The sequence below is a fragment of the Suricata suricatta genome, chromosome 16 (assembly GCF_006229205.1).
Source record: "Suricata suricatta isolate VVHF042 chromosome 16, meerkat_22Aug2017_6uvM2_HiC, whole genome shotgun sequence".
NCBI lineage: Eukaryota > Metazoa > Chordata > Mammalia > Carnivora > Herpestidae > Suricata > Suricata suricatta.
The window spans coordinates 43,373,327-43,400,400 of record NC_043715.1 but is presented as its reverse complement, the minus strand read 5'-3'; the positions used below and the strand labels follow the sequence as shown (position 1 = coordinate 43,400,400).

The window sequence follows — 27,074 nt, the reverse complement described above, 5'->3', positions numbered from 1 at the left end:
AAGTATTATACTCAATGTTTAAAAATTTTAAAATATTTTATTTTTGAGAGACAGTGTGAGCAGGGGAGGGTCAAAGAGAGAGGGAGCACAGATTCCAACACAGGCTCGAACCCATGAGCTCTGAGATCATGACCTGAGCTGAAGCCAGACGCTCAACCGACTGAGCCACCCAGGCGCCCCCTAAATGTTTAAAGAGATACATAATTTCCATTAAATTGAAAAAATGAGAGAAATGTATCCCCACTAACACTCAACATTATTCTGAAAATACCAGCTACTGCTATGAGAAATGTAAATAAAATAAATATAAATATTGAGGGAAATTATTTCCATTTGCAAATACCATGACCACATGGCAGAAATAAGACTAAATAAGAGTAGGATTATCTGGTAAAGTTGAAAATGAATATCTAAATTTAAAATGTTAGCAAAATAATGAATGCCACAACATAGAATGACACAAGACACCTTGATAGAAAACAATTCCAATTTATAAATATGAAGTACCTGGAATATTTTACAAATCACAAAAAATCAAAGAGATAATCCAAAAGCAACAGAGAAAATTCATGAATAAGAAAACACTGTAAGAAAAACGACTGGCCAATAAACACAAATGGAAAAGATGCTCAACTCACTTGTTTTTAAAGTTTTTTTAATGCTTATTTATTTTTGAGAGCGAGAGAGTACAAGCATGGGAGGGGTAGAGAGAGAGGGAGACACAGAATCCAAAGCAGGCTCCAGACTTCTGAGCTGTCAGCACAGAGCCCGACGTGGGCTCAGACCCATGGACCGCAAGACCATGACCAGAGCCACAATCAGATGCTTAACCGAGCCACCCAGGCACCCCTTAACTCACTTGTAATCAGGGAAATTAAATGTTGAAACCAGTAACAGAAGTAAGAAAATATGGATGCTCATTTCAATGATTAGAAGGATTCAAAATGAGTGCAGTGTTGGAGAACAATAATGTGTAGAGCTGCTAGTATTTACGGCCGACGGTGAGCAATTTCACTTCTAGATATGCACCTATGTTCTTCACTCGTTAAAGAAATCAGAAAATACACAAAATGATATTCAATATGGCATTTTTATTATAATGAAAAATGGTTAATGTCTTAATCACTATTTAACAGACTAAGCACATTTAATATATACATATCAAGGACCAAGCTAAAATCTTTTACGTTCTACAGAAAAGCACAAGCCCTCAATTCAAGCAGGAAGCTTTCAGAATATGATGTGAGCTGCAAAGAAAAGTGCCCTTCCTTACCTCCTCCCGACACACTCACTCACCAGAATGTCTGAAATGATGTCCTTGAAAGCATTCGTTGTAATGGAGGCAGCTACCAAAGTGGTTCGCGTTGTAAAGACGGTACAAGATACTGGGAATGAGAATTCCACAATGAGGGAAATCTGAGATGCCCTGTGTTAAATAAAAAAATCTCTTTACTGTATCTTCTGACACACTGACACTGGGTACTTGGGTTTCCCCAAAGGTAGATATTTTTTATGGTTTGCTGCATTTAACATTTTCCAGAGATGCCGTTTTTTTCTGCAAATACCACGGACTAGGTATTTCCCAAAACAAGCCTATGGAGAATGTTGGGTTAAGACAGTGGACTTCTGGAGCTATCTGATACTTGGGAAAGGCAATACACGGATCTGAGTCAAGACAGATTTTGTAATAAATTCAAATATCCCTTACTTAGAATTAAGATGAATAGAATATTCATAAAGGAAATAACTTTACTTCTTAGGAGTGATCTTCATCTAGGTTTGTATCAGGATTATTTTAACTGTGCAGAATTAATTGGCAGAATTTTGTGAAGGATTATTTATTCCTTAAAGCTTTTACCTGTACAACTATCAGACTTTTTTCTTAAGCAGGGAGTTCATATACACACATTTGCTTGTTGGTCTATTTGAGGCAACTGTCAGAATCCTATAGAAAAATAAGTAACCCCTGTATATTTTATGTCCTAGAATACATATAGCACATATATGTAGTATTACCTTGTAATTAAGACAATTTTCTTGATAGTCTGTAGCTATGCCACCTTTGCCAATATTCTAAATGTATCTTTTATTTTTTCTTGATTAGATCCTCCAGAATCTAGCCATTAGCAACATTGGATTAAATCTACTACTGTTTAGTCCTTGGTTTCTAGTTTTAGCTGTGCTCAGCTTCTCTTGTATAAGCTTTATTTTGTTCCGTTTCTGGTTTTCCTGACATAAATACTCATTCCCTTAACACATTTATTTATGTGACAGGCCTTACGTTGACTGCTGTGGATAAGGTGATGATGATGAAGACTAGACCCACAAATGAAATTTCCTTAATGCATTAAAAGAGATTAATTTCTCACTGAACAGAATTCTGGTGACATCTCACAAGTTTAGATGCACGCATTTCATTAGCAATCATTTCTAAGTCTAAAAATTTCGGGTTTGATTTTAAATATCTTATTACTGAAACGTTCAAATACATTAAAAAATAGAAAATATTAGAATGACCCCCCTCCCCGCCAAAGCAAACCACTACACATCAGTAATGAACATTTTACTAATCTACTTCCCAACTCTCTGTGCCAATTCTTTCTTTTGCTGGAGTCTTTTAATGCAAATCGGTATCTTACCATTTCATAAGTATGTAAGTATCTCTAACACATAGAATGTTTTATTTTTAAATAACCACACTGATATTATCCCTAACAAAGTGAGTATTTCTAAATATCATCTAATCCTCAGTGTGTGTCCACATTTTCCCGTGTCTCAAAAATGTCTTTTTACATTTTGTTCAAACTAGATCCAAGAAATGCCCACGTACTGAATTTAGTTGCTACGTCTCTTAAGTCTCTCTTAATCTATTAACAGTTGCCCTTCCCTTTTCTTTTTCATACCACTCATTAGTTGAAGAAATCAGGTCATTTGTTTTGTCGACTTTTACACATTCTGGGTCTGCTTGGCTGCTTCCTTGCGGGACCATTTACTTTGTTCAGATAGTCCCCAAATTCTTGTTTTAAAGAATTTGATTTAAAGGTTTGCTTTCTTCGGTTCATTGTTTTGGCGGTGAGGCTTTGCAGGTGGTGGTGTGTACTTCCTACTACATTTTATCAGGAGTGGGTATTGTCTGATAGTCCCACTTTTACAGAGGTTAAATTTGCTTAAAGGGCTCAGAGGTGGTCAGCTTTAAAGCCACTGGAAAGTTCTCAGTACAAAATATTTCACTTAATAGTTTTAATATCCACTGAAGATCATTTTCTGGACCCATTATTCCATTAGGGATCTAGAAAATGGTGATTTTTCTAATCCTAGCATTCTTTCTGTGTTTACTGGTAATATTTCTTTTTTAAAAACTTTGATTTGATGAGTTTTCGGTGGCTCTGAAACTTGGTTTACATGGAAAAAGCAAAGTGCTTATTTTTCTTCTTATCAGTTTTCAGGATGAGCTGGTGCCCAACTATCTTCCATGCTGACCAAACTGTGTAGCTCTGACCAAGTAAACCATCAAACCACTTGGGGCTCACGTCAAAAGACCCCACTCCCACTGGCTGAAGATGGGGCAACTTGAACATCAAACAGTATAATGTCTATAAAGCAATGTTTTTTCTTTTCTACAAGAGTGTTACATACACACACGCGCACACGCACATACATAATACTAAACTTCCAATTGGTTAGTTTCCTTTCGGTTATCTTTTTAATAGTTTCTAATTCATCTTTAACAGTGATCGGCAACAGGGATTGCAGAACATTTATTTTTTGGAATTTATTACGGGAAAACTGATTCCGTATTTTTCTGATTCTTCAACAGTTGTACTCAACCTCACCTTCATGGAATTTACAAGGTTTCTTTTCAGCATGAAATTACTGATGCAGCTCAAATGCTCAAATGATGAAGAACTTCTCACATTTAATATAACCTCCTAGATTTTATCTGGAATAAATTATCTTAAGTTTAATTAAGTGCTGAGCAGTGACGCGAGGCATTTCTACATTTACTACTTCTATAGTATATTCTTTCATATGAATTCACTAACACTAATAACAATTGTAGAGAATATTTCTAGAAAACATGCTATGTGGCTGCTATTTTTCCAAGCATTAACTACTTAATCCTCAAGACAATCCTGTCACACAGTGTGGCAGGCTGACTCTGAAATGGTTCCTACATCATGGTATTCATCTTGTGTAATCTTCGATAATCGCTACCCTTGAGTGTGGGGTGGCCCAGTGACTTGGTTCTACCAGTAGAGGACAGCAAAGACGTTATTTTGGTGATTAGATCACATAAGATTATAGCTTCTGTGATGCTAGCAGGCTCTGCTGCAGCCATTTGAAAAAGCCCACGTGGCATGGAGCTAAGGTCAGCCTTCAACCAACAGCCAACTAGAAACTGTGGGCCTCAGTGCAACAGCCAACAACCAGGCGAGGTTGAAAGTGGATCCCTTTCCCTGTTAAGCCTTCAGATGAGACCCACCCTGGCTGAGACCCTTAGTTTAGCTTTGTGAGAGACCCCAAAGGAGGGCCCAACTACGTCATGTCCAGACACCTGACCCAGAGAAACTGTGAGATCTTATTTTAAGCTACTAAGTTTGTGGTAGTTTATTACACAGCAATAAATAACTATTATACATAGGTACTATTATCACCATTTTACAAGTGAGCAAAATGAGGCACAGAAGTTTAAGTACCTTGTCCAATAACACACTGGTAATAAAGTAGTGAAATGGGGATAATGTTAGATAAGGCTAAAGTTTTCCCTACATTCATTATATTATTCCCTCAAATGAATTTGCCAAAGATAAACAATGTCTGAATGGTGATGGAAGACTTTTAAAGCAGTATTTTTTCCAATAATATAAAATTATGCTTAAAGCATGAAACAAAGTTCTCAAAAATGAATTTCCTGATATTCTGTAACATAATGTACAATTGAAGGCCTTGTTTTTAAATTCCATTATGAATTTTCTGATGTTGAGTAAGGTGTGAATGCTGTCTAAAGGCCTTCTTACATTCCTTACATATGTAGGGTTTCTCTCCAGTATGAATTCTCTGGTGTTGAGTAAGAAATGAATAAAGTCTAAAGGCCTTCCCACACTCCTTACAGTCATAAGGTTTCTCACCAGTATGAATACTCTGATGCTGAGTAAGCTGTGAGAGCAGTCTGAAAGGTTTTCTACATTCCTTGCATTCATAAGGTTTCTCACCAGTGTGAATACTCTGATGTTGGGTAAGTTGTGAGAGCAGTCTAAAGGCCTTCCCACATTCTTCACATTCATATGGTCTCTCACCAATATGAATGCTCTGATGGGAAATAAGTTGTGAGTAACTACTAAAGGTCTTCCAGCATTCCATACACTCATAGGGTTTCTCACGAGTATGAATTCTCTGGTGGCGAACAAGTTGCTGCCTTAGTCTAAAAGTCTTCCCACACTCCTTGCATTCATAGGGTTTCTCCCCAGTGTGAATACTCTGATGGACAGTAAGTTGTTGGCATATTCTAAAAGCCTTTCCACATTCCTTACATTCATAAGGTTTCTCACCAAAATGAATTTTCTGATGTACTCTAAGGTCTGGACCACATACAAAGGCCTTCCCACATTCCTTACATTCATAGAGCTTCTCAGCAGTATGAAGTCTCTGGTGTCGAGTAAGGTGTGTACACTGCCTGAAGGTCTTCCCACAGGCCTTACATTCATAGGGTTTCTCACCAGTGTGAATTCTCTGATGCCGGGCCAGTTGCTGATGCACTCTGAAGGCCTTCCCACACTCCTTACATTCGTAGGGCTTCTCACCAGTGTGAAGTCTCTGATGTTGAGTAAGTTCTTGGAGCACTGTGAAGGCCTTCCCACACTCCTTACATTCGTAGGGCTTCTCACCAGTGTGAAGCTTGTGATGTCGAATGAGGTGTGCACGCTGTCTAAACGCCTGCCCACACTCCTTACATTTATAGGGCTTCTCACCAGTGTGGATTCTCAGGTGTTGACTGAGTGTTGAGCGACGAATGAAGGTCTTCCTACATTCCTTACACTCATACAGCTTTTCCCCATTACGAATTCTCTGATATTCAGCAAGAAAATTATGCTTTTTGTAAGTGGTCATTTTTTCAGAAGTTATTTTCACTTGCCCAAAATATCCCTCTTGTGGTTCCTTTTGCCCCTCAATCTTGCTTTTGCATTCCCAATCATTTCTGAAAAGGGAGTCCTGAAGACTATAACTTTTAATTCTTTCCATTATCTCCCACTGGAATGAATATATTTCATAAATGTCCTTTTCTGGAGATAAAGTATTGGTCCTGTATCTGGACTCCAAATCTGAAAGAAAACAAGCAGGCAAACACACAGTTTTCCTGTGACAGAAGAAAGAAAGCTTCTACAGAGAGATAAGAGGCACTAAAATAATGCCTATTATAAGCATTTCTGCTACAACACCACATATGTGTACTGAAAAAAAACCCCTTATCTTCTGCAAAATTACACACCAAAGAATTAAGACTTTATGAAGAAAACAGCTGGAGAAAACTGCTCAAACCTATACTTTATTGGCAGAGCACTAACAAATAAAATAATTGATATCTCAAGTGATAACCCAAAAGGCAACTCGATATGGCTGAAGGCCACTTCATGGATACTAAAATGCCCAAAAATAAAGTGGAAATGCTGGATTTCAAGTGCTGAGACATTACAGTGAAAAAAAAAGAAAAAAGGAAAAAAAAAAGCACTGAGCAGCAAGCCTACCATTAAGGTGGGACTAGGGTAAAATGTAACCTGTCTTCAGCTAGAAGCACCTGAAGGTTGACGGTCTGTATCTCTGGGGAGACAGCCCTGGGTGCAGATACTTACTAATATTCTTCATGTAGAGGTGAAAGGGCATCCAGCAGTAAGCACCAAGTTGAAGGCTTTTGCCTTTCCTGCTGAAGGTTATAAGTCTACTTCTATTCTGGCTTCATCCAAGCAGGAAGATTACCTGTGAACCAACTAACTTTCATATTATACTGTTCTCATTCCCTATTTCATACCACTATTAAGCTAATTTGTATTGTGGGTTATTAATTATATTATGGAACAGACTGTATTCTCCCACATTAAAAAAAAAAAGGTAAAGGAAACACAGAGAATAGAGTCCAGGACTGGAGGTAAGTTTAGTGATTAGGGACACAAGTCAAATCAGTCTACAAATCACCTGAAGATTTCTTAAAACTATACAGAGGTATTTTTTAATATATATTTTTAAATGTTTATTTATTATTTTTTAATGAGTTTTTAATTTAGTTTTAAGAGAGAGAGAGCATGAGCACGGGAGGGTCAGAGAGAGAGGGAGCCACAGAATCCGAAGACAGGCTCCAGGCTCTGAACTGTCAGCACAGAGCCTGATGCGGGGCTCGAACCCACGAACTGGGAGATCATGACCTGAGCCAAACTCAGACGTTTAACTGACTGAGCCACTCAGGTGCCCCGTCATTTATTTTTCAGACAGAGACAGAGCTTGAGTGGAGGAAGGGCAGAGAGAGGGAGACAGACAATCTGAAGTACGCTCCAGGCTCTGAGCTGTCAGCACAGAGCCTGATGCGTGGGGCTCAGAACTGCAAACCGTGAGATCATGACCTGAGCCGTAGGACAGTTAACGGACTGAGTCGCCCAGGTGCCTCTATACAGAGGTATGTTTAACTGACTGCAACATAACTGTTTCAGGATTGAGTCCTGGGCATGTTTATGTTTTGTCCTGCTTTATATTCTCCAGCAAATGATTCAAATGTTGATCAATATTTGAGTCTACTTAAATGTTTTTAATGATTTCTCTTAAAATCTATAAGTATCTAAAAGATTTAGATTTCCCTAAAATCTAAAAGAATTAGGAACAAACATAAATACCTGAGCACAGATAATAAGACTTCTGCTTATCAAAACTCCTCTCTCGGGGCACCTGGGTGGCTCAGTCGGTTAAGTGTCCGACTTCAGCTCATGTCATGATCTTACAGTTCATGAGTTCGAGCCCCATGTTGGGCTCTGTGCTGACAGCTCAGAGCCTGGAGCCTGCTTCGGATTCTGTGTCTCCCTCTTTCTTTGACCCTCCCCTGCTCACACTGTGTCTGTCTCTCTCAAAAACAAACAAACATTAAAATTTTTTTTAAAAACCCTCCTCTCTCATTTATCATCCCACAAGCCTCTTTTCAGCTCACAAAAGGTACTGCTACTGTCCCATTACACAGAACCGCTCACAGGTTGTTCCCAACTGCGTGGTGGGCTACCCTTCCTCATCAAGTCTCAACCAACAATCACTTCAGAAAAGCTATTCCTGCTGATCCTGTTTAAAACTATGCACTTTAAACTCTATTCTAGCAACTAGTTACTCTTCTTTTTCCCAGTTCTGGAATATTTATTAATTTTTCTCGTTATTCCGTTAGTTTCTTACCCCTAAGCTTCCTTAGTGGCAGAAGCAATCTCTAAGTTCATTTACCATTAAATAAAAAAGACCCCATTTAAGAAACAAAACATGAACATACAGGAGAGGGGGAAAGAGGAGAGGGAAACAAAACACGAGGGCCTCCTAAGGACAGAGCGCTGAGGGTGGATGGAGGGAGCCGGGTGGGGGTGGGCTAGACGGGGGGCGGTTATGAAAGAGGGCACTTGTTATGATGAGCACTGGGCGTAGTATGCAAGTGACAAGTCACTGAATTCTGTAATACTAATATTATGCCGTATGTTAACTAAAATTTAAATAAAGTAAAAAATATATAAATAAATAACCCCAAATATGTAATAGATGCTACTCATTTAATTCCCATAATTACATAATCACTAACAGATATGTACTTCTGTTTCTAATCTTCTATTTATTATTTTTTAATGTTTATTTATTTTGAGAGAGGGAGAAGGAGAGGGTGAGCAAGGGAGGGGCAGAGAAGGAGACTCTCAAGCAGGTTCTGCACTGGCAGATGCAGGGCTCAAATCCACGAACCTTAAGACCTGAGCAGAAATCAAGAGTCAGATGCTTAACCTACTGAGCTACCCAGGTGCCTCTCTAATCTTTTAAAATGTAGTACAATAGGGGTGTCTGGCTGGCTCGCTGCGTCAGTGGAGCATGCGGCTCTTGATCTCAGAGTTGTGAGTCTGAGACCCACATTGGGAATAGAGTATACTTAAAAAAAAAAAAAAAAAAAAAGCACAATGATTTACTCATCTCTCCTAGTGTTTATACTATTATCAGTACATTTGTTCACATTTTTGTTTCTCCAAACCTCTTCTAGGCGCTCCTTCCCATTCCTACATACCCAAAGCAATTTCTGTACTTCCCAAAAAACTATCTCAAATATTTTTAAATCATACTAACAGTGAAAGGCTTATGAAATCCTGAGCAAAAAGGCACGGGAAGATACTGAGTGCAGCAGAATGAGTGTCAAATATGGAATGGTACCTTGGGATCACCTGAATGCAAAGGAGTAAAAATAAAGGCTATGTTGGATATAGGTCGAAAGACAGTGGACCAGATGGGGGACTTGCATGAGAAAATGTAAATGTTGAATGAAGTAAGCAAAGATACGGGGAGAAGTGAGATAAAAGAAATGAGAAAGTTTTTTTTTCTGTGACTACAGTACAAATCTATAAAACTGCTGAAATGACTCAAACAGAAGTCTCATCATTATGAACCAAAGTAAGAAATAATACAATCATAAAACCAAGAGACATCTTCATACTTCATATTTAAAAAAACCTTTATCAAGCAAAGAAAAGAAAATTGTAGACTATCTAGAAAATAATAGATACCAAGAAATTAGATTACCAGGAATCTACACTAGATTACCAAGAATCTACAAATTATACTACAGATCTTAGAAGAAAATTCATCAATACATTTAAATTCTTAGAATAAAGAAATGAAAGAAAAGAAATATGAGTATCCCACTCAAGAGTTAGAAAAAGAAAAAAACCATATACTGAAGAACTCAGAAGAAGAAATACAATAAAAGCAAAATTTCATTAATTAGATAACAGAAAAAAATGAAATTAACACAAATTAAAAACCTAGGTTGTTTGAAAAAAGTGAAACCTATTAACCATTTGCTAAAATACTAAGAAAAGAGGGAAATTCGATCAAAGTAAAAAGCAGCAACTAAGTATTCAGAAACTACTCACCATGAGTCTCTCTCATTTTTGCGCATTGTGCAAGCAGAAAAGTATTAGCTGCCTTTGTTCTGGACTATCTTTTCAAGAATGTTTGATAACCAACAACCTTGGAAGGGAGGGATAGTATTTCTCTCTGGATCAACAGGCAGGTTTGCTAACTACTCAATATAATAAAGGTAATATCTCCCTCAGAGCAAACGTCACTCATGCTTACTGCCCATTATTAACAATGTGGGTTCTCTATGTTCAGGGTTCCTCTCTTACAACGCAGTTCACTGCATGTTCAGGTGTCCCTCTAGACCCATCCACATGACTCCTGGGGAATCTGTGGGCAAAACAGGAATGATGCAAATATGTTGATGTTCATGCCATTTGCTGTGCTGTTTTATTGTTAAGCAATAAAATCCTCCGTCTTTGGTTTAGGACTCTTGTATCTTTTGCCAACATCCATGACACTGCAGTGGCCTAACTTGTTAGCTTGCAGGTAGGACAAAATTGCAAATGCATCACAGTTCTTGACACTAACAAATAATTAACAAAACAGAAAATATTTTGAAAATCATAAGGAACTGCTATACCAATAAAGGGTAATTTTCTTTTAAAAAAATCTTTAACTCTATTTGAGAGAGAGAGAGAGATGGACTGTGTGAGCAGGGGAGGAGCAGAGAGAAGTAGAGAAAGAATACCAAGCAGGCTTCACCCTGTCAGAGCAGAGCCTGACACGAGGCTCGAACCCACAAACTGCAAGATCATGACCTGAGCTGAAATGAAGAGTTTGATGCTCAACCAACTGAGTCACCCAGGTGCCCCTAAAGGGTAATTTTCTAAGAAATATAAAGTATCCAAAGACCTACTCTAAAAACTATTATGAAGATCATAAAAACTTTAGAAAGCACACAGCCCAATTATAAAGTGGCCCAGAACATTACAAAAAAGAATAAATTCCAAGTTATTTTAAAGTGAGTTTAAAGATAAAATAAAAACCTAGTAAATTATATGCCAGTATCACTTATGAAAATTCATTAAAAAACTACAGCACACTGAAAAAAAATACAGAACTAATTGTGGCTTATTTTAGAAATACAAGAGCAGTTCAATACTAGGAAATCTACTAAATAACTAAAAATTCATGTAATTATTACTATAGACACCGGAAACGTATCTCAGATAACAAAGCAGGCTCCAGGCTCTGAACTGTCAGTATAGAGCCTGATGCGGGGCTTGAACTGTGAGATCATGACCTGAGCCGAAGTTGGCCGCTTAACAAACTGAGCCACCCAGGCACCCCTAACAGTGACTCTTTTTAACTCTATGACTAATATAAAACACTGTGTTAAAAATGTGAGGATTATGGGGTGCCTGGGTGGCTCAGTCAGTTAGGTATCCGACTCTAGGTTTCAGCTCAGCTCAGGTCATGATCTCATGCTTTGTGAGTTCAAGCCCCACATGGGGCTCTGCACTGACAGCATGAACCCTACTTGGGATTCTCTCTCCCTCCCTGTCTCTTAAAATAAATAAACTTAAAAAATACATATATTTAAAAGATATGAGGGTTATGGTTACAGAATATAATTTATACATGTTATTTGCTCAAAAATACAGAAATACTATACCAAAAGATGGTAAAGGAGACTTCTGTTTCTGACTACTATGGAGAAGCCGGTAACAGACTAACCTACCAAAAACAACTAAAAAGGCTAACCAAAGTAAGAACTGTTTGATGACACTAATGAAAAACCAAAGCAGCAAAGACTAGACATCCAAGGTGCTAGAGAGAAAGCAAACATGTTGAATTAAACCAACACTCTGCATGGAATTTCCCACAAGGCATTTCCTGACTTTTTAACTGAGTTTCTACCATGGCCAAGAAATTAGGCAGAAAGTAACTTCTAAAAGGCCAAAGATCCAAGATGATTCTGACAGTTTCATGACACTCGAAGACAGAAATTGGAGTACAGATCCCTCTCAAAAGGAAGGGTCCTGGTAATCCTCCCAGACTTTAAGCTGAGGCCTCAGAAGGTCTACCTCCAGGATTAAAAACAAGCAGCAGAAAGATTATTCTTAAAGAGATGAAGGTGATCAGCTCTTACGCCACATGCCGTCCCGAGGCAGATTACATCATCTGTGAAGAAAACATATTATTCAGAAATCGTAACATTCAGAGCCCCTGAAATCTTTCAATCATTACATCCAGAATTCAACTATAAACAAACAGATATAACTAGACAAGAGGTACATACCTTGACTATAAACCAAGAGGTAAGACAGGCCACAGAAAGAGACCCAAGCTATTCCAAAGTATTCTTTAATTAGTATTTCCAGAAAACAGATAACATGATAGAGAATTTAGCCAGAGGAGTAGAATCCATTAAAAATATCTAAATAGAAATCTCATAACTGAAAAACGCAATGACTAAAATAAAAAATTTAACAGATAGCTTTAACAGTAGATTAGCCTTGGCCACAGAGAAGGTCAGTAAACTAGGAAATGGGTTTACAGAAGGGATCAAGGTTGAAGCACAGAAAAAACAAAAACAAACAAAAAAAAAGCCCCAAAAAAGAACAGAAAACATATATGGGATGATGTAAACATGTTTGACACATGTGTAACCTGAGTCTCAGAAAGAGAGACGAGGAAAAATAGGAAATAATACCTCAATATACAACAACTAAGAATTTTTCAAAACTGGTAAGATACGAAGCTTAATTTTTTTTAATTCCTTAAAACAGCAAACAGAATACATACAAGACAATATAAAACTAGGCACATCACAGTAGAATTTGTAAAAACAAAATTTAAAAAATTCTAAAAGCAGTCACAGGGGGAAAAACACCTCCAAAACAGTACTTTCAAAGGAATTATAATATGGCCAACAAACTGCTGCTGAATGGAAATGACAGAAGCCAAAAGACTAGATATTTGGTAAGAGAAAAACAATTGCCAATCCAGAATTCTATATCTAACAAAAACAAAGATAAAATTCAGTACTCTTTAAAAATAAAGGTATTTTCAAATAAAACCTAAGAGAATTCATTGCCAGGAGGCACAATAAAAAAGAAATACTCAAGGAAGTTCTTCAGGTACACAGAAAAGGATTCTAGATAGAAGCGTCACAGTGCAGAAAAGACGGAGCACTCTAAGAGGAAAACATGGGTAAATTTAAATACATAAGGATTGACAATATAGGGGCGCCTGGGTGGCTCAGTTGGTTGAGCATCCGACTCTTGATTTTGGCTCAGGTCATGGTCCCAGGGTCCTGGGATCGAGCCCTGTGTTGGGACCCCACGCCGAGGGTGGATCCTGCTCAGGTCTGACTGTCTCTGTCGCTCCTCCCTCTACACCTCTCCTCTACCTGCACGGGCTCTCTCTAAAACAAAAAGAAAACAGGGGCCCCTGGGAGGCTCAGTCTGTTAAGCGTCTGACTCTTGATTTCGCCTCAAGTTCTCATGGTTTGTGAGACTGGGCCCCCATCAGGCTTGGCACTGACAGCGAGAAGTATGCTTCAAATGATCTCCCTGCCTCTCTCTGCCCCTCCTCCACACGAACTCTCTCTCAAAATAAACATTAAAAAAATTAACAGAAAATAAAAAATTAAAAAAACAAAATGTTACTGGGATGTCTGGGTGGCTCAGTCAGTTAAATGTTCAACTTCGGCTCAGGTCATGATCTCACAGTTGTGAGTTCGAGCCCCACATGGGGCTCTGTGCTGACAGCCCAGAGCCTGGAGCCTGCTTCAGATTCTGTGCCTCCCTCTCTCTCTGCCCTCCCCCACTCGCACTCTCTCTCTCTCAAAAACAAATAAACATTAAAAATTAATATTAATATTAATATCTCCACAGTATTGGGAAGGATATAAAGGAGTTAATTTAAGGTACAATGTAGTAAGTGTTTTAATCTCTAGGGCAACTATGAGAAGAAAAATAAACATGTAACTAAATATCCAGGAGGTAAAAAGCTAAAATCAAAATACTTGATTCATCCAAAAAAGGCAGAAGAGGGAAAAAAGAATAAGTTGAACAAACAAAAAATTAGGAGGATAGTAGATTTAGGTCTAAAAATATTTTTTAAATTACTTAAATACAGATGAATAAAATATATCAATTAACAGGCAAAGATGGCTTCTCACCCATATTGGGGGAAGGAAGCTGTGTGAGGAGTCCAGTCTGTACAGAGGGCATCTACCTACGGGCGCAGCCTCAGGCAGGTTGCTGAAATCCAAGTGAGGTGAGGACAGTATCCAGACAGAGGAGCAAAACATGTCTAAAATCCATTTTAAATTAATTTTTTAAATTTTATTCATTTATTTTGAGAGAGAGTGCATGAAGGGGGAGGGACAGAGAGGGAGACAGAGAAACCGCAGAGCCTGATGCAGGGCTTAAACTCACAAACCGTGAGGTCATGACTTGCGCTGAAATTAAGAGTCAGACACTTGGCAGAGTGAGCCATGCAGGCACCCCCATCTTTAATTAATTTGGGAATGAAGCAGGGGGTCGAGATTTTCCCTCCAGTTATTCCAGCACCATTTGTTGAAAAAAACTTTCATTTCCCCATAGGAATGCTTTGGTGCCTTTCTCAAAAAATAAATGATCTTTTAAGTATGTTTAAGTTTCATCTCTAGGATCTTTGTTCTGTCCTGTTTGTTGATCCTTATCCAACACTCACTGTCTTGACTACCATAGTTTTATAATAAACCTTGCAGTATCCTGAAGTCATGCAGTCCAAGTCCTATAACATATTCTTCTTTTTCCAAGAATACTTTAGAAATGCTAAGTCCATTGTTTTTCCCTATAACTTTTAGAATCAGCTTATTAAGATCTATAAAATTGATAAATTTTAACCACACTGAGTCGGGGCACCTGGGTGACTCAGTCGGTTAAGCGGCCGACTTCGGCTCAGGTCATGATCTCCCAAGTTTGTGAGTTCGAGCCCCACATCGTGCTCTGTGCTGACAGTTCAGAGCCTGGAGCCTGCTTCAGATTCTATGTCATCCTCACTCTCTGCCCCTCCCCTGCTTGGGCTATGTCTCTGTCTCTAAAAAAATGAATAAAAACGTTAAAAAAAATTGCCGAGCCTTCTCATCCCCAAGACAGTCTCTCTCCGTTTATTCAGGTCTTTCTCCTAGCACTGTCCATGTGCAGCAGTCTTACAGGTTTTAGCAAATTTACTCTGCAGTATTTTTGTTGACACTATTGTAAACTGACTTAATTTGCTTGCAATGTTTTAATTGACTTAATTTACTTTAATTTCCTAATTTTTTTTCACTCTTGGTATATAAAAACACACTGATTTTTGTACAGTAATCCTGCCCCCTGTGATCTTACTGTAACCTTCTTTTATTGAGTACTTTTGTTTTGATTCCTTAGGATTTTCTATTTATATTATTTATTTTATTATTTATTATTTTCTACATAATCATGCCATTTCCAAAGAGAGTTTAACTTCTTCTTTATGTCTCTTATTTTTCTTGCTATATTGCAATACTAGGATCTTTCAATATAATGTTAAACAGATATGGAAAAGTGGGTACTCTTGCCTTGTTCTCAATCTTGGAGGGAAATTCTTCAATCAAATATGATGAAGTTTATGATGTAGTAGTTTGGTTTTTTTTTTTAGTGGTATTTTTTGTGGAAGCTCCCTTCTGTTTCTGGTTTCCTGAAAATTTTTATCATGAATGGATCTTGAATTTTGTCATATACTATTTTTCCATCTATGGACACAATCCCATGGTTTCCCTCCTTTCTGTTAATACAGAGAATTGCACATAATTTTTGTTACACTGATTAATTCTAGAATGTTAAACCAAGCTTGCATTCCTGGGATAAACTCTACCTGATCATCATTTTTATATATTACTGGATTTGATTGACTGATATTTTCTTACAGATTTTACATCTCTGTTCATGAAGGATAATAAGTCCAAAATTTTTTTCCACCTTTAGTGATTTCCTTGTCAGGCACACTATACTAGTTATGCAATTCTCAGAAAATGAGTTGGGAGGTGTTCTTTCCCTTAATGGAGGAATTTGTTAACAGTGCTACTGTTTTTTCTTTAAATATTTAATACATTCATGAGTGAAGCCATGTGAGCCTGGTATTTTCTTTGTGGAAAGATTTCTGACTATGAATTCAATTTTCTTTTTATACATATAAGGCTACTCATATTTATTTTTCTTGTGTCAGTTCTGGTAATTATGTTTTTCAGGGAACTTTTCCATTTCACTTAACATGTCCAATTTATTGGCATAAAATCATTAATGGTATTTTTTATTATTCTTTTAATGGCTATATGATGTGAAGCAATAAGTGTTTTTCTTTCATTCCTAAGGTTAAAAACTACTGTTGTCTTTCTGTTTTTGATACTACATGTGCTGTTGAAGTGAGCACTTCTTTTTTTTCTAAATGAGTCAAGCTAGGTTTTTACCAATTTTGTTGATCTTTTCAAGAAATCAGCTTTTGGCTTTATGAACTTTTTCCTATTTTTTCTATCTTTTCAGCTCTTATGTTTATTATCATCTCTTTTTTCTTCTACTGAGAACAGCTGCTCTCTTTGTAGTAGGAGAAAAATATGAGAGATGAGAAAAGAGTTGTAATCGAGGTCAACAGGAAGCTCCTTTGAAGTCTGGTCTAAAAAGATTTTCATTTGGGGGCACCTGGGTGGCTCGGTCAGTTAAGCGTCCAACTTTGGCTCAGGTTATGATCTTATGGTTCATGAGTTTGAGCCCCACCTTGGGCTCTGTACTCAAGAGCATGGAGCCTGCTTTGGATTTTGTGTCTTCCCCTCTCTGTCCCTCCCCTGCTTGCACTCTATCTCTTTCTCACTCTCTCAAAAATAAATAAACATTAAAAAAAAAGATTTTAATTTGCTTCCCAGGTCTCAGGCCTTTTCTCCATTGGCTATGGGCTCTCAAAGAGAGATTTCCAACAACCTCTCAAGGCTGACGGGTGTAGCTACCACCTGTAGTAGTTAGTTTCCCATCCTGCTCAGCCCTCACTCACCAGGGCAATGTCTTCTGGTCCCTTCCCTTACAACCATCCAGGGCTCCTTCCCTTCAATCACATCTGGTTTAGAAATGGAAGGTTCTGCTTAAAAGGTAATGTGACATGAAACTGTAAGTCCAAAAGTCAGGTTCAAATTTGGTTAAACTTGTCATTACTTACAGATCAAAATGGTACTTTATGGAGCCTGAGAGCAAAAGAAATGCAAGGGAGTTGAAGAGCACTCATATTAGGGTGACCTCAGGAATAGATGGTTAAGAACAGGCCTTAATATGATTTAAACTCATACAAACTCGACTGAGAGCCAGTCAGACTCTAGATCCAGTCTGCCTGAGTTCAAATCCTGCCTTTGTTGCTGTGTTGCCTCAGCAAATTACTCACCTCTTATGCCTAAGTTGTCTCATCTGAAATGAGGATAATGATAGTATATTTCTTACAGAGCTGTGGTAATTAATTAACAGTGCACAATACTCAGAATAGTATCTAAGCACAAGTATTTGCAGTTATATGTATATATACATACAATACATCAGTATATTAGTGTTTTTACTGTTGGCAATTTGCTGAGAAGAAAGTGTCTTCATGAGACATCTGATTCTTTATAGGATTATCCGTTCAATGTTAAATGCAAAGTTTTTAGATTTTAAATTTCAACCACAAAGCAGGTAGAACTGAATATGTCTGTTATAGGAAACAGAATGCATTTACTTGAATGGACTTTGTGGACCCATTCCATACTGTATACGTTCTACAGGCTCCCTTGGTTTTTAGACAGACTCAAAACCCCTGTGTTTAGGTATTCTTCTTGCAAGTGGATTAGGAAAGAATGCTAAGCATCTGTATCAACTCTGGGCTCAAACCGAATATAAACTCTGATTTCTTGCACAATGCTTCTGTTGGAAGCAACCGAGAACTCAAACCCAGCCCCTTGGATATCACTGAAAGAAGGAAATTACAGACACTGAAGAAAATAAGCAGGAGGAAGTGATGAAGTGGCCTGTCTCCAAACTAACGAAGCCGAAACTGGTCCTTTGGAACACAGAGAACAAAACCATCTCGTTTCTCAAATCATAGTTCTGAAATTGGAAGAGAGAAAGCCAACATAATTTGGGATAAACAGCCTTACCTAGTGAGATGAAATTACTATAATTCTCCCACATCACATCCCTATATAAGTCTCTCTGAGCCGAGTCCAGAAATTCCCATTCTTCTTGTGAGAAGTCTATGGCCACATCCCTGAATGTCACTGAACCCTGAAAAAAACAAAAAACAAAACAAAAAAAACAACTCATGTACTACCTGTGAAAATAAATATTTTTTAAAAGGAAAGGCAGGAGATCGAGGACTGCAATACGGAGAAGGGGCCACACAACGAGCACACAGGACAGTGTGAGAGCGCATGTGTAGGGACAGTAAGAACATGAGCATCACTGACGCACCCTCTTGAGCAGTCCTGTGGCTGCAGAGAAGATTAATTTTCTACCCAAAATATCTGGAAATGAATAAAATGACCCAAAAAAATTCCCTATTAAATGAAACAGTAGACAGAAGCCTTCAACAAGCTACGTGTCTTCACCACAAATTCACGGGAGATAGGTCTTCCACCACCTTCTTTGCCCTTTAATGATCATGAAAAAAATACTGATAAAAACTGCTCCCAAATGAACTACAATATCTCTTCCAAGAAGACAGACTCAAGTTAATCATAAAGTCAGATTTTCCATATAAGGACCAATTCTTTAGTAAACTTTGAAATAATTGCTACATGGCAGGCCACATTTTTAATATATCAGATTCAACCTCTTTCTTTTCCCATTTAGATATTTTATTTCAGTACAGTTAAAAAAGCTGCCTCAGCCCTCACAGCCCGCACTGTCTATCACTTACGCGGCCGGATGACCTCCTTGCTCTTCGTCCTCCACCGCCCGTCACCGACCACCCTTCCCCATTCCCGAGTCAGAGGACACTGAGCCACGACGGGGCGCCGAGACCGGCGGTTTTCACCGCGGGGCGATTTTACTCCCCAGACGGCGTCTGGCCGTGCGGGGCGACAGTTCTGGTCGTCACAACGTGGGGGACAGGGTGTGGGTGTTACAGCCTCTAGTCGGTAAAGGTCAGGGAGCCTCGAGACATCCCACAATGCAGAGGACAGTCCCCACAGTAACAGATTCTCTGGCTCAAAATATCAATAGTCCCAAGGTTGAGAAACTTTGCCGTATCCGGGACTTCCCGTAAAACTACACAAGGGACTGCGCTCCGGGTGGTGCTCCCTCAGATGTGCCGGAGGTGTTCTTGGTCTACCGGCAGGTCTGCTCATCACCTCTGCGTCATCTGTGCTGGCCAGGGACACGCCCTGCCCAGTAGGCGGCGGCGCAGGACCGGACGCACGACAGAGGGGACGGGCGGCATTCGTCAGACACGCACACTCACAGCCGGGGCAGGGGCGGCACACGTCATGCAGGCCACACAGCGGTTGCACTCAGGAATGGAGTGAACACGCTGGGTCTGTGCGAGGCAGGCTTTGTAGTGACGAGGGCGTAAGGTGTCCCCGGCTCCCAGAGAATGTGACCTGCTTGTCTGAACAGTTGTGTGTGCCGGCCGGGAGGCGGGACAGCGAGACCAGAGGGCTTTAGGCGGCCTGCCTGACTGGACAGCTAGCCAGCGGGGAGTCTCTTCTGCTCTGGCAAGAGCCGGGGGACTCACCCTGGGCCTCCGGAGCCCTGAGGAAGGTACCAGATCAGCACATGAAATTTCAGGCATTACACGGCCCCAGTTACAGCCTGCCTAATCCACCCAATCCGAAAAGGGCCGCCTACCATAAGACCTCATCACAGAGACTGAGAGCAGCCAACAACTAAATCTCATCATATGTACTCGGAAAACTCAAGCTTGTGGAGAAATCTGGAGTTTTCCCTGTAAGCAGTCAAATAGGACCAAATTCTCTTTCGTCAGCCACAGATCTTCAAGGAAAGTTGAAAACAAGGACCTCCCACTTAATGTCAATAACCCATCCCCGAATACCAGACATCCTAACAATACATTATTAAACAGGGGCCTATTTTCCCATCGTGTGGAAGCGAAGAATGACCCCGCATTATACATCAACTCCAAGCCTCCAACCAGCCTCCATTCCCTCCAGCACGGAATTATAGTACACGTGGTTACTGCACACACCCCTCGGGCTCTTGTGTTCGGTCGCTTTTACTGAACTCACTTTTCCCACCTGCTTTGTCCCTTTCCCCGTTATCTCTTTAATTCTTTCCTAACTTTTTAGAAACTCACTTTACACTACATAGGAGCCGTATGTCAAGCGCACCATGGGAATGCCTTTCTAGTAAGACCGCAGCGGCAGGGCGTCTCACACTCAGGGTGATGCTCTGACACCTCCTTCCTCACCAGCAGCACCAGACACACACGTCCTCCTTAACGTACCTGCATGCGGCTCAAAACAGCTACAGACGGTTCTAGCAGTCTAGCAGTTATCTCTGAAATATAACGAGACTCTCTCGCGCATGATTTTTCATTAAAAAGAGGTTGCACTGAACTACGTAACTTCACTTATATAAAGTTCTAAACACAGGCAAAGTTCCTTTACGGTGTTAGAAGTCAGGAGAGGGGTTACATCCGGGCTGGGCGGGTAGGGCGCGACCCAAAGGCGGACCTCTGAGGTACTTGTAATATATTCTCTTTCCTGACCTGCGTGCTGACAGCACAGATGTGCTCAATTTATCAAAATTCATTCAGCTACACACTTCTGACTCACGCACTTTCCTCTACGTATGTTATATGCCAATAAAACGTTCAAAACACTTTGAAAAGATGTCAACTTGTGTACTGGGGGACACAAATTTTTCCTACATAAAACCAAACTAAAAATCACTGTATTCAGAGAAATAAACTTTCCCTGAACTTTAAATCCTAAAATCAAAAGCTGTTTACTGGGAAATGTTAACAAAGGACATTCTGCAGAGAATGCTTACATTTTTCTCAAGGAATTTCACTTTTGCTCACTCATGGCTCTTGACAGAAGGTTTTGTAGTAGGTAGGAGACGGGCCACCTTAGTGAATAAAATGGAAGGGCACATAAAAAGGACACTGTGCTGTCTGTCCCCAACCCTCGCAGGAATGAGAGGAATGACAGCAAGTTCCTAGGTAGAGTTCTGTTAAGTAAGTTTAAAGATAAGGAACAAGTATGAACACATGACCTAGATATCAACAATATTTCAAGAAGGAAAAAAACTCATTAACTTACATGGGCCATGGTTTCAAAATGCAAGAACTGGTCAGTCCTTTTCAAGATTTCTCTGTTGGAGAACCGCAAAGTCCAGATAAGCCAGATCTGGAAGAAAAAGAGGCCAAGAAACCAAATGTAACTCAGGGATTCCAAAGTGACTTAATGGTAATATGAGCTTTTTTCTCTACCAGCCCTACTCCCTAACTATTCTCCACCACTCTCCTCACCCTGGTACCATACCCAGAAAAACTGGAGAGCAGAAGTCTGAAGAAATCCAGGCCCTGAAGGACCCAGCTGAACAATGATGGATTTGGCGTCGAAGCCCAAACACGTCTGAGGACTTGTGAGCAGTTTCCTTTCTGGTCCTAACACTGGACTCCTCCTCCCTCCAGTACACATTTTCGGGGCTGAGAAAAGGCCATACCATCCGTATACGGCCTCTTGAGCCCTCCAGGATCCTGCCTGAAATTCCTAAATATGAAGACTGAAAAGCACACAGAGTGAGCCTGTCTGCTGCCACGAAAACTGCACTGGCCAAGACCACTCACTACTCTGTTTCCCAGTCGGGGCCTCTCCTACCACGACAGCCCGTGCGCCCTCCCCCTCTTTCGGGATCCAAGGCGGAGACGACGGGATCCCTGATCCCTGCAGCCCGTCAGCCACCACCATTCACGGAGAACTGTTCCGTCCTGGGTGCTTTACCTACATCACTTGATGACCCTCAGCACTGCTCTGCGATAGAGTCTCATCTCTCAAGAGATCAGGAAACTAATACCGGGGTGGGGGGGGGATCGTTTGCCTAAATTCACAGCTATTAAGTGGCAAAGCTTTGTTTTCAGTCAACATTTCTCTAACTAAAACGCCACTTTCAATTATGGTTTTCGCCTCTAGAGACTAGATCTCTACCTCATTGAGAGGAACCTGACTAAGGGCAATTCAGTAAAAAGTAGAAGAAACCTTCCAAAAGGTACTAAACCTCACTATTAGTTAAGAAGATGTATAAAAAAAAATCTATCTTTACAGTGACACGACTGGGGGGTCTACAAGACGGATGATGTCCCATATAAGCAATGCCATGAGGAAATGGACACGACAGTGGCCCAAATTTAGAGCTATGTGAGGCAGCATTTAAATGTTATAACCACATAAACCCTGTGAACCAGTTCCCAGAGCTCCATCTGAGACTAAAGGAACTACTCAGTTGTTTGAGCATCCGACTTCAGCTCAGGTCATGATCTCATGAGTTCGAGCCCCTGCACCGGGCTCTGCACTGGCAGTGCAGAGCCTGCCTGGGTTTGGGGCGCCTGGGTGGCTCAGTCGGTTAAGTGTGCAACTTCACCTCAGGTCATGATCTCACGGTGTCATGAGTTCAAGCCCCACATTAGGTTCTGTGATTACAGCGGGGAGCTTGGATCTTGTTTTGAATTCTGTGTGTCTCTCTCTCCCCCTCCCCTTCTTGCTTTCGCTCTCTCTCTCAAAATTAAATAAACATTACAAAAAAAATAATAAAGGAACTATTTTCACATGTATATGAAGATGTCTGCAGAGAGATGCTGACAGATACGGTTTATAATGAATCTAATCTAATTGAGGAAATGATTAAACAGCAGTGCATCTGTACCACTGAAAACCAGGCAAGTATTAAAAAGTGATGATGTTGCCCTAATTTTGATGAAACAGGGAAACCAGTGTGTTTAAAAAAAAAAATCCCAACATGTGTAGCATTATACTATTTTGACAGGAAAAAAAAATCACACCTATGCCTGGGTGGACCAGTTAAAATGTTTACAGTAATAGCCAACAACACTCACCACCATATTAAACATATTAAAGTACACAAATACTCCAAAGAAGGAAAAGATTTTCCCATCTCAAGGTTTTCTTTCGGTCTTCTGTTGAACTGAGGGAAAAAAAGCTCAGCATATTCTAAGAACAGCTGTGTGTTTCCTGAGTGACTTCTTTTTTACTTCACTTTCTAATTCATGAACCAAGTGTATGACTGAATTTCCCATGTATGCTGGAGTACAATCTAGAAATCAAGAGTAAAAAGTCCCTGACTGATGTCTTTTAAGTACTGATGGCCATCTCATCACTGCTTCCTTTCACATCTTACTGAGAAATGACTTTATTTTGCTTCTGAGCCAATCCACTGGCTAAGATGCCTATGAAGCCTCCGACGGCTATCGGATTTCCTTGTCCTACCAGTCTTTGCATAAAACATCATTAAAATAAAAACTGTGAGACACTGTTAACTCTACTGGAATTAAAATTTTAAAAAGAAAAAAACCCCAAAACCTATGTGACATAAATCTTTTTTTATAAATTCCTTTTTTTTATGTTGCAGGTTTTTTTAAGTTTTTATTTTTAATGTTTATTTTTGAGAGACAGAGTGTGAGCAGGGAAGGAGCAGAGAGAGAGGGCGTCACAGAATCTGAAGTAGGCTCCAGGTTCAGAACTGTCAGCACAGAGCCCAACATGGGGCTCGAACTCACAAACATGAACAGTGAGATCACAACCTGAAGTTGGCTGTTTAACCGACTGAGCCATCCAGGTGCCCCAAGTTTGTTTATCTTTAAGAGAGAGAGAGGGAGAGAGAGGGAAGGAGAGAGAGGGAGAGAGAACGTGTATTTGAAGCAGGCTCCAGGCTCTGAGCTGTTAGCGCAGAGTCTGACTCAGGGCTAAAACCCATGAACTATGATATAACGACCTGAGCCAAAGTCAGACATTCAACTGAATGAGCCACGCAGGCGCCTCAACATAAATCTTACTGTAGGAAATCCATTTCCTCCAAACCGCAGAGCTTCAGTACACTCTGGAAAAAATCTGATTAATTCTTGCTGTCATCAGATTAATATCTCTTCCTTCAATCATGACAGGTTACTGAGTGAGGCAGGAAGAATTAAAAAAAAGTTTTTTACATTTATTTATTTTTGAGAGACAGAGAGAGACAGATTACAAACGAGGGAGGAGCAGAGAGAGGAGATGCAGAATCCAAAGCAGGCTCCAGGCTCCGAGCTGTCAGCACAGAGCCCAACACAGGGCTCGAACCCACAAACTCTGAGCCAAAGTCAGACGCTTAACCAACTGAGCTACTCGGGTGCCCCGAATTTTTTTAAGTGTACATAATGATGAGACTTGGTATAGTGTTAAAATTACTAATATGGGCTTTAGTGTGACACTTCCAGGATATAAATCTCAGCTCTGATAGTTATTAACTGTGATCTTGGACATGTCACTTAACTTTTCAGCCTTAGTTGCCTCCTATAAAAAAATGGCAATAATTATAAATTCTATCTCAAAGAGTTGTTATGAGGATTAAATAAGACACTACATATAAGAAAGCACTTAAAGTAGCAAATAAACATAAATAAAAGTCAGCTATAGCACTGAAGACGTAGAATACTATATATTCTTCTTCCCCTAATTATTAAAGAAAATTATCTTTTGCTTTTTTTCTTCCATAAAAAATTTGAGTTTCTTGCTCTTTCTTACAGTGCTAGCTAATAAATTTCAAACTTCACACTGATAAGCAATTCCTCCTGATTAACAACAATTTACAAGAGGGGGTATGTGGATGGATGAAGCAAATGTGAATTAGAACATAAGAGTAACAATTAAATCTACTGAGCACCTTTTATGTGCCAAGCACTATTGTTTTTATTTTTGTGATTTTTATTTATTTTTGAGAGAGACAGAGTGTGAGTGGGGGATGGGCAGACAGCGAGGGAGACAGAATTTTTTTTATTAAACATTTCATCCAAGCTGTCAGTACAAATCCTGATGAAGAGCTTGAACTCACAAACTACGGGATGATGACCTGAGCCAAAATCGGGCACCCAACGGACAGAACCACGAAGGTGCTCCCCTAAGGACTTTATATATATTAATTCTTCTATTCATAGCAATCCTATATAGTAGGTTCCGCCATTATCTTACAGATGAAGGAACTGTGGCACAAAGAAACGAAATAAATTATCCCAATTTACCCAGCTCTAATCTGGCAGTTTTAGGACTAGAACACTGGTAATTTAGTACCATAACAAAACTACCTTTCACAAAACCACGTAAGTATATGGCCTGAAACAACTCATGCTGTCAAAAAGTTCAAACCATTTCTCAAATTTCTACCAGCATCTTCCATACCCTCCCCTTGTTAACACAGTCCTCTACCTGAAAAACCCGGTCCCATTGCAACTCCTCAGGCCCCAAAAGCAGAAAACCCTGTCACCAATCAAACCTTCTCCAATTCGGGGCAGAGGTGAAGATCAAAGACACCTAGTGTACGATTCCAACTAAACAGCAATTCTCTCAACAAATCAAAGCCTAAAATAAAGCTCTGCAGGTGGCCTTGCAAGCTATTTAAACGACCAGAAAGTAGCAGCTCACAGGAGGAATTAAACGACGGCCACATCTTCCTGGGAATACCAACTGGAGAGGAGGCAGGAGGTCACCCCGACACCCCTATCACTCACTGGGAAAGAGCAAAGCTCCAGGTCTACAGATAGGATACTTGCCATGCTAAAGCCTAACCTGGAAAAAGCCTGTACAGTCCAACAAAATCACATTTATTGACTTAAGAGGAGGAAATTCCACAGGAAGGGTTGGAATGCAATGGAGGAGGAGGAGAAACGCTCTTTTGTAAAGGGCTGAGTTCCAACTGAAGGACTTTGAAGACGATGGATGGGAAGCCGGGAACAATTTTAGAACGGTTGCGGTTTCCGAGGTAAAACTAGGAAAGGTTGCGATTAATAGGAGGTTAAGTGCTATCTTGAAGGGAGGGTAGTTTAGCAATTGGGTCTCTCCAGTAATTTAAAAAAAAAAAAAAGCAAAGCGACGGTGGCGCATTACTGGTAAAACAGCTGTAATCTCTCAAAGAGAGAGTTGTTATCGCATTTCACAGTTGCTGGATGAAATAATACGTTCTCTTTTCCAGCTGGCTTTATCCGTCTCCTGTCTCCCAGCCTGATTCACGCAAATGCTTTTTCACTTTTCAGTCCGCACTGAATTTCATTCCTTCCCCGGAGACGCAAAGGTTTCAAACCATGCACAGAAAAAGAAAAGTTACATTTCACGGAACAAAGAAACACAAATTCGTCCTGATATACTTTACATAGACAAATAGATATACAGCTAAAAATGGTTATTTCCTCCTTTTTCTCTCCTTCCTAATGATCAGCAGGATGGGGGCGGGCGGGGAGACGGGAATCCTGAGACATTGAGCCTTTCTTGGAACTCGGCCCGGCCTGGCTAACTCAGAACACACCCCCGCTCTCCCACTTGCTCCCACCATCCACCACGCACAGAACCCGATGGAAATGAAGAGGGAGCCAGGGGTAAAGCTCAGCCTTCAGAGAAAGGGGAGAGAGGCCAAGTACAAAGACCACGTCTGGAGTCCGTCTCCGAGTTTCCTTACAGGGAGCTCCGATTAAGCTGTGGTTCTGAGAGCAGCAGTTCTCGAGACTGCGTCTTTTTGTTGGGGGCCTTCACTCCGGGGTTCATACATCTAACTCGGAGCCATTCTGGGCCGAGAGATCTGTGCAGCCCTTAAGCGGAAAGGGAAAGGACTCAGGGCACCCAACGCCCAGCAGCGTCACAAATTCCACAGTCACTGCAACCCAATTCACACAGAGGCCCGCGCCGCCCCCGCGCCGCCCCCGCGCCCATTTCCTCAATGCACGCGACCAACTCACCTCTCGGAGCCGACACCAGCAAG

The 27,074-nt window shown here is 40.2% G+C and overlaps 1 protein-coding gene across 12 annotated transcripts; it reads right to left on the bottom strand.

Moving 5' to 3' along the window:
• Positions 1–1,071: 1,071 nt before the first annotated feature.
• Positions 1,072–27,074, bottom strand: ZFP14 (ZFP14 zinc finger protein). 12 transcript variants are annotated; one of them, XM_029926261.1, is made up of 6 exons: positions 27,052–27,072; positions 26,210–26,374; positions 21,380–21,466; positions 18,254–18,380; positions 17,128–17,214; positions 1,072–6,320 (listed from the first exon to the last, which is right to left on the bottom strand). In XM_029926261.1, exons 3-6 carry the CDS (start codon positions 21,386–21,388, stop codon positions 4,954–4,956), a joined length of 1,590 nt encoding a protein of 529 aa, XP_029782121.1. In that variant the 5' UTR covers positions 21,389–21,466; positions 26,210–26,374; positions 27,052–27,072; the 3' UTR covers positions 1,072–4,953. The 12 variants fall into 12 exon arrangements, with proteins under 12 accessions (XP_029782121.1, XP_029782122.1, XP_029782120.1 ...); XM_029926262.1 differs by lacking the exon at positions 27,052–27,072 and adding an exon at positions 26,775–26,991; XM_029926260.1 differs by lacking the exon at positions 26,210–26,374 and having other exon boundaries at positions 27,052–27,074.

Excerpts from the sequence above, each read along its gene's own strand:
- ZFP14 (XM_029926260.1), bottom strand. Across the intron at positions 17,215-18,253 it reads TAGTAATTTCATCTCACTAG|CAGAACCTTCCATTTCTAAA; the intron begins GTAAGGCTGTTT and ends TTACCTTTTAAG. Across the intron at positions 6,321-17,127 it reads GACCAGAAGACATTGCCCTG|ATTTGGAGTCCAGATACAGG; the intron begins GTGAGTGAGGGC and ends GTTTTCTTTCAG.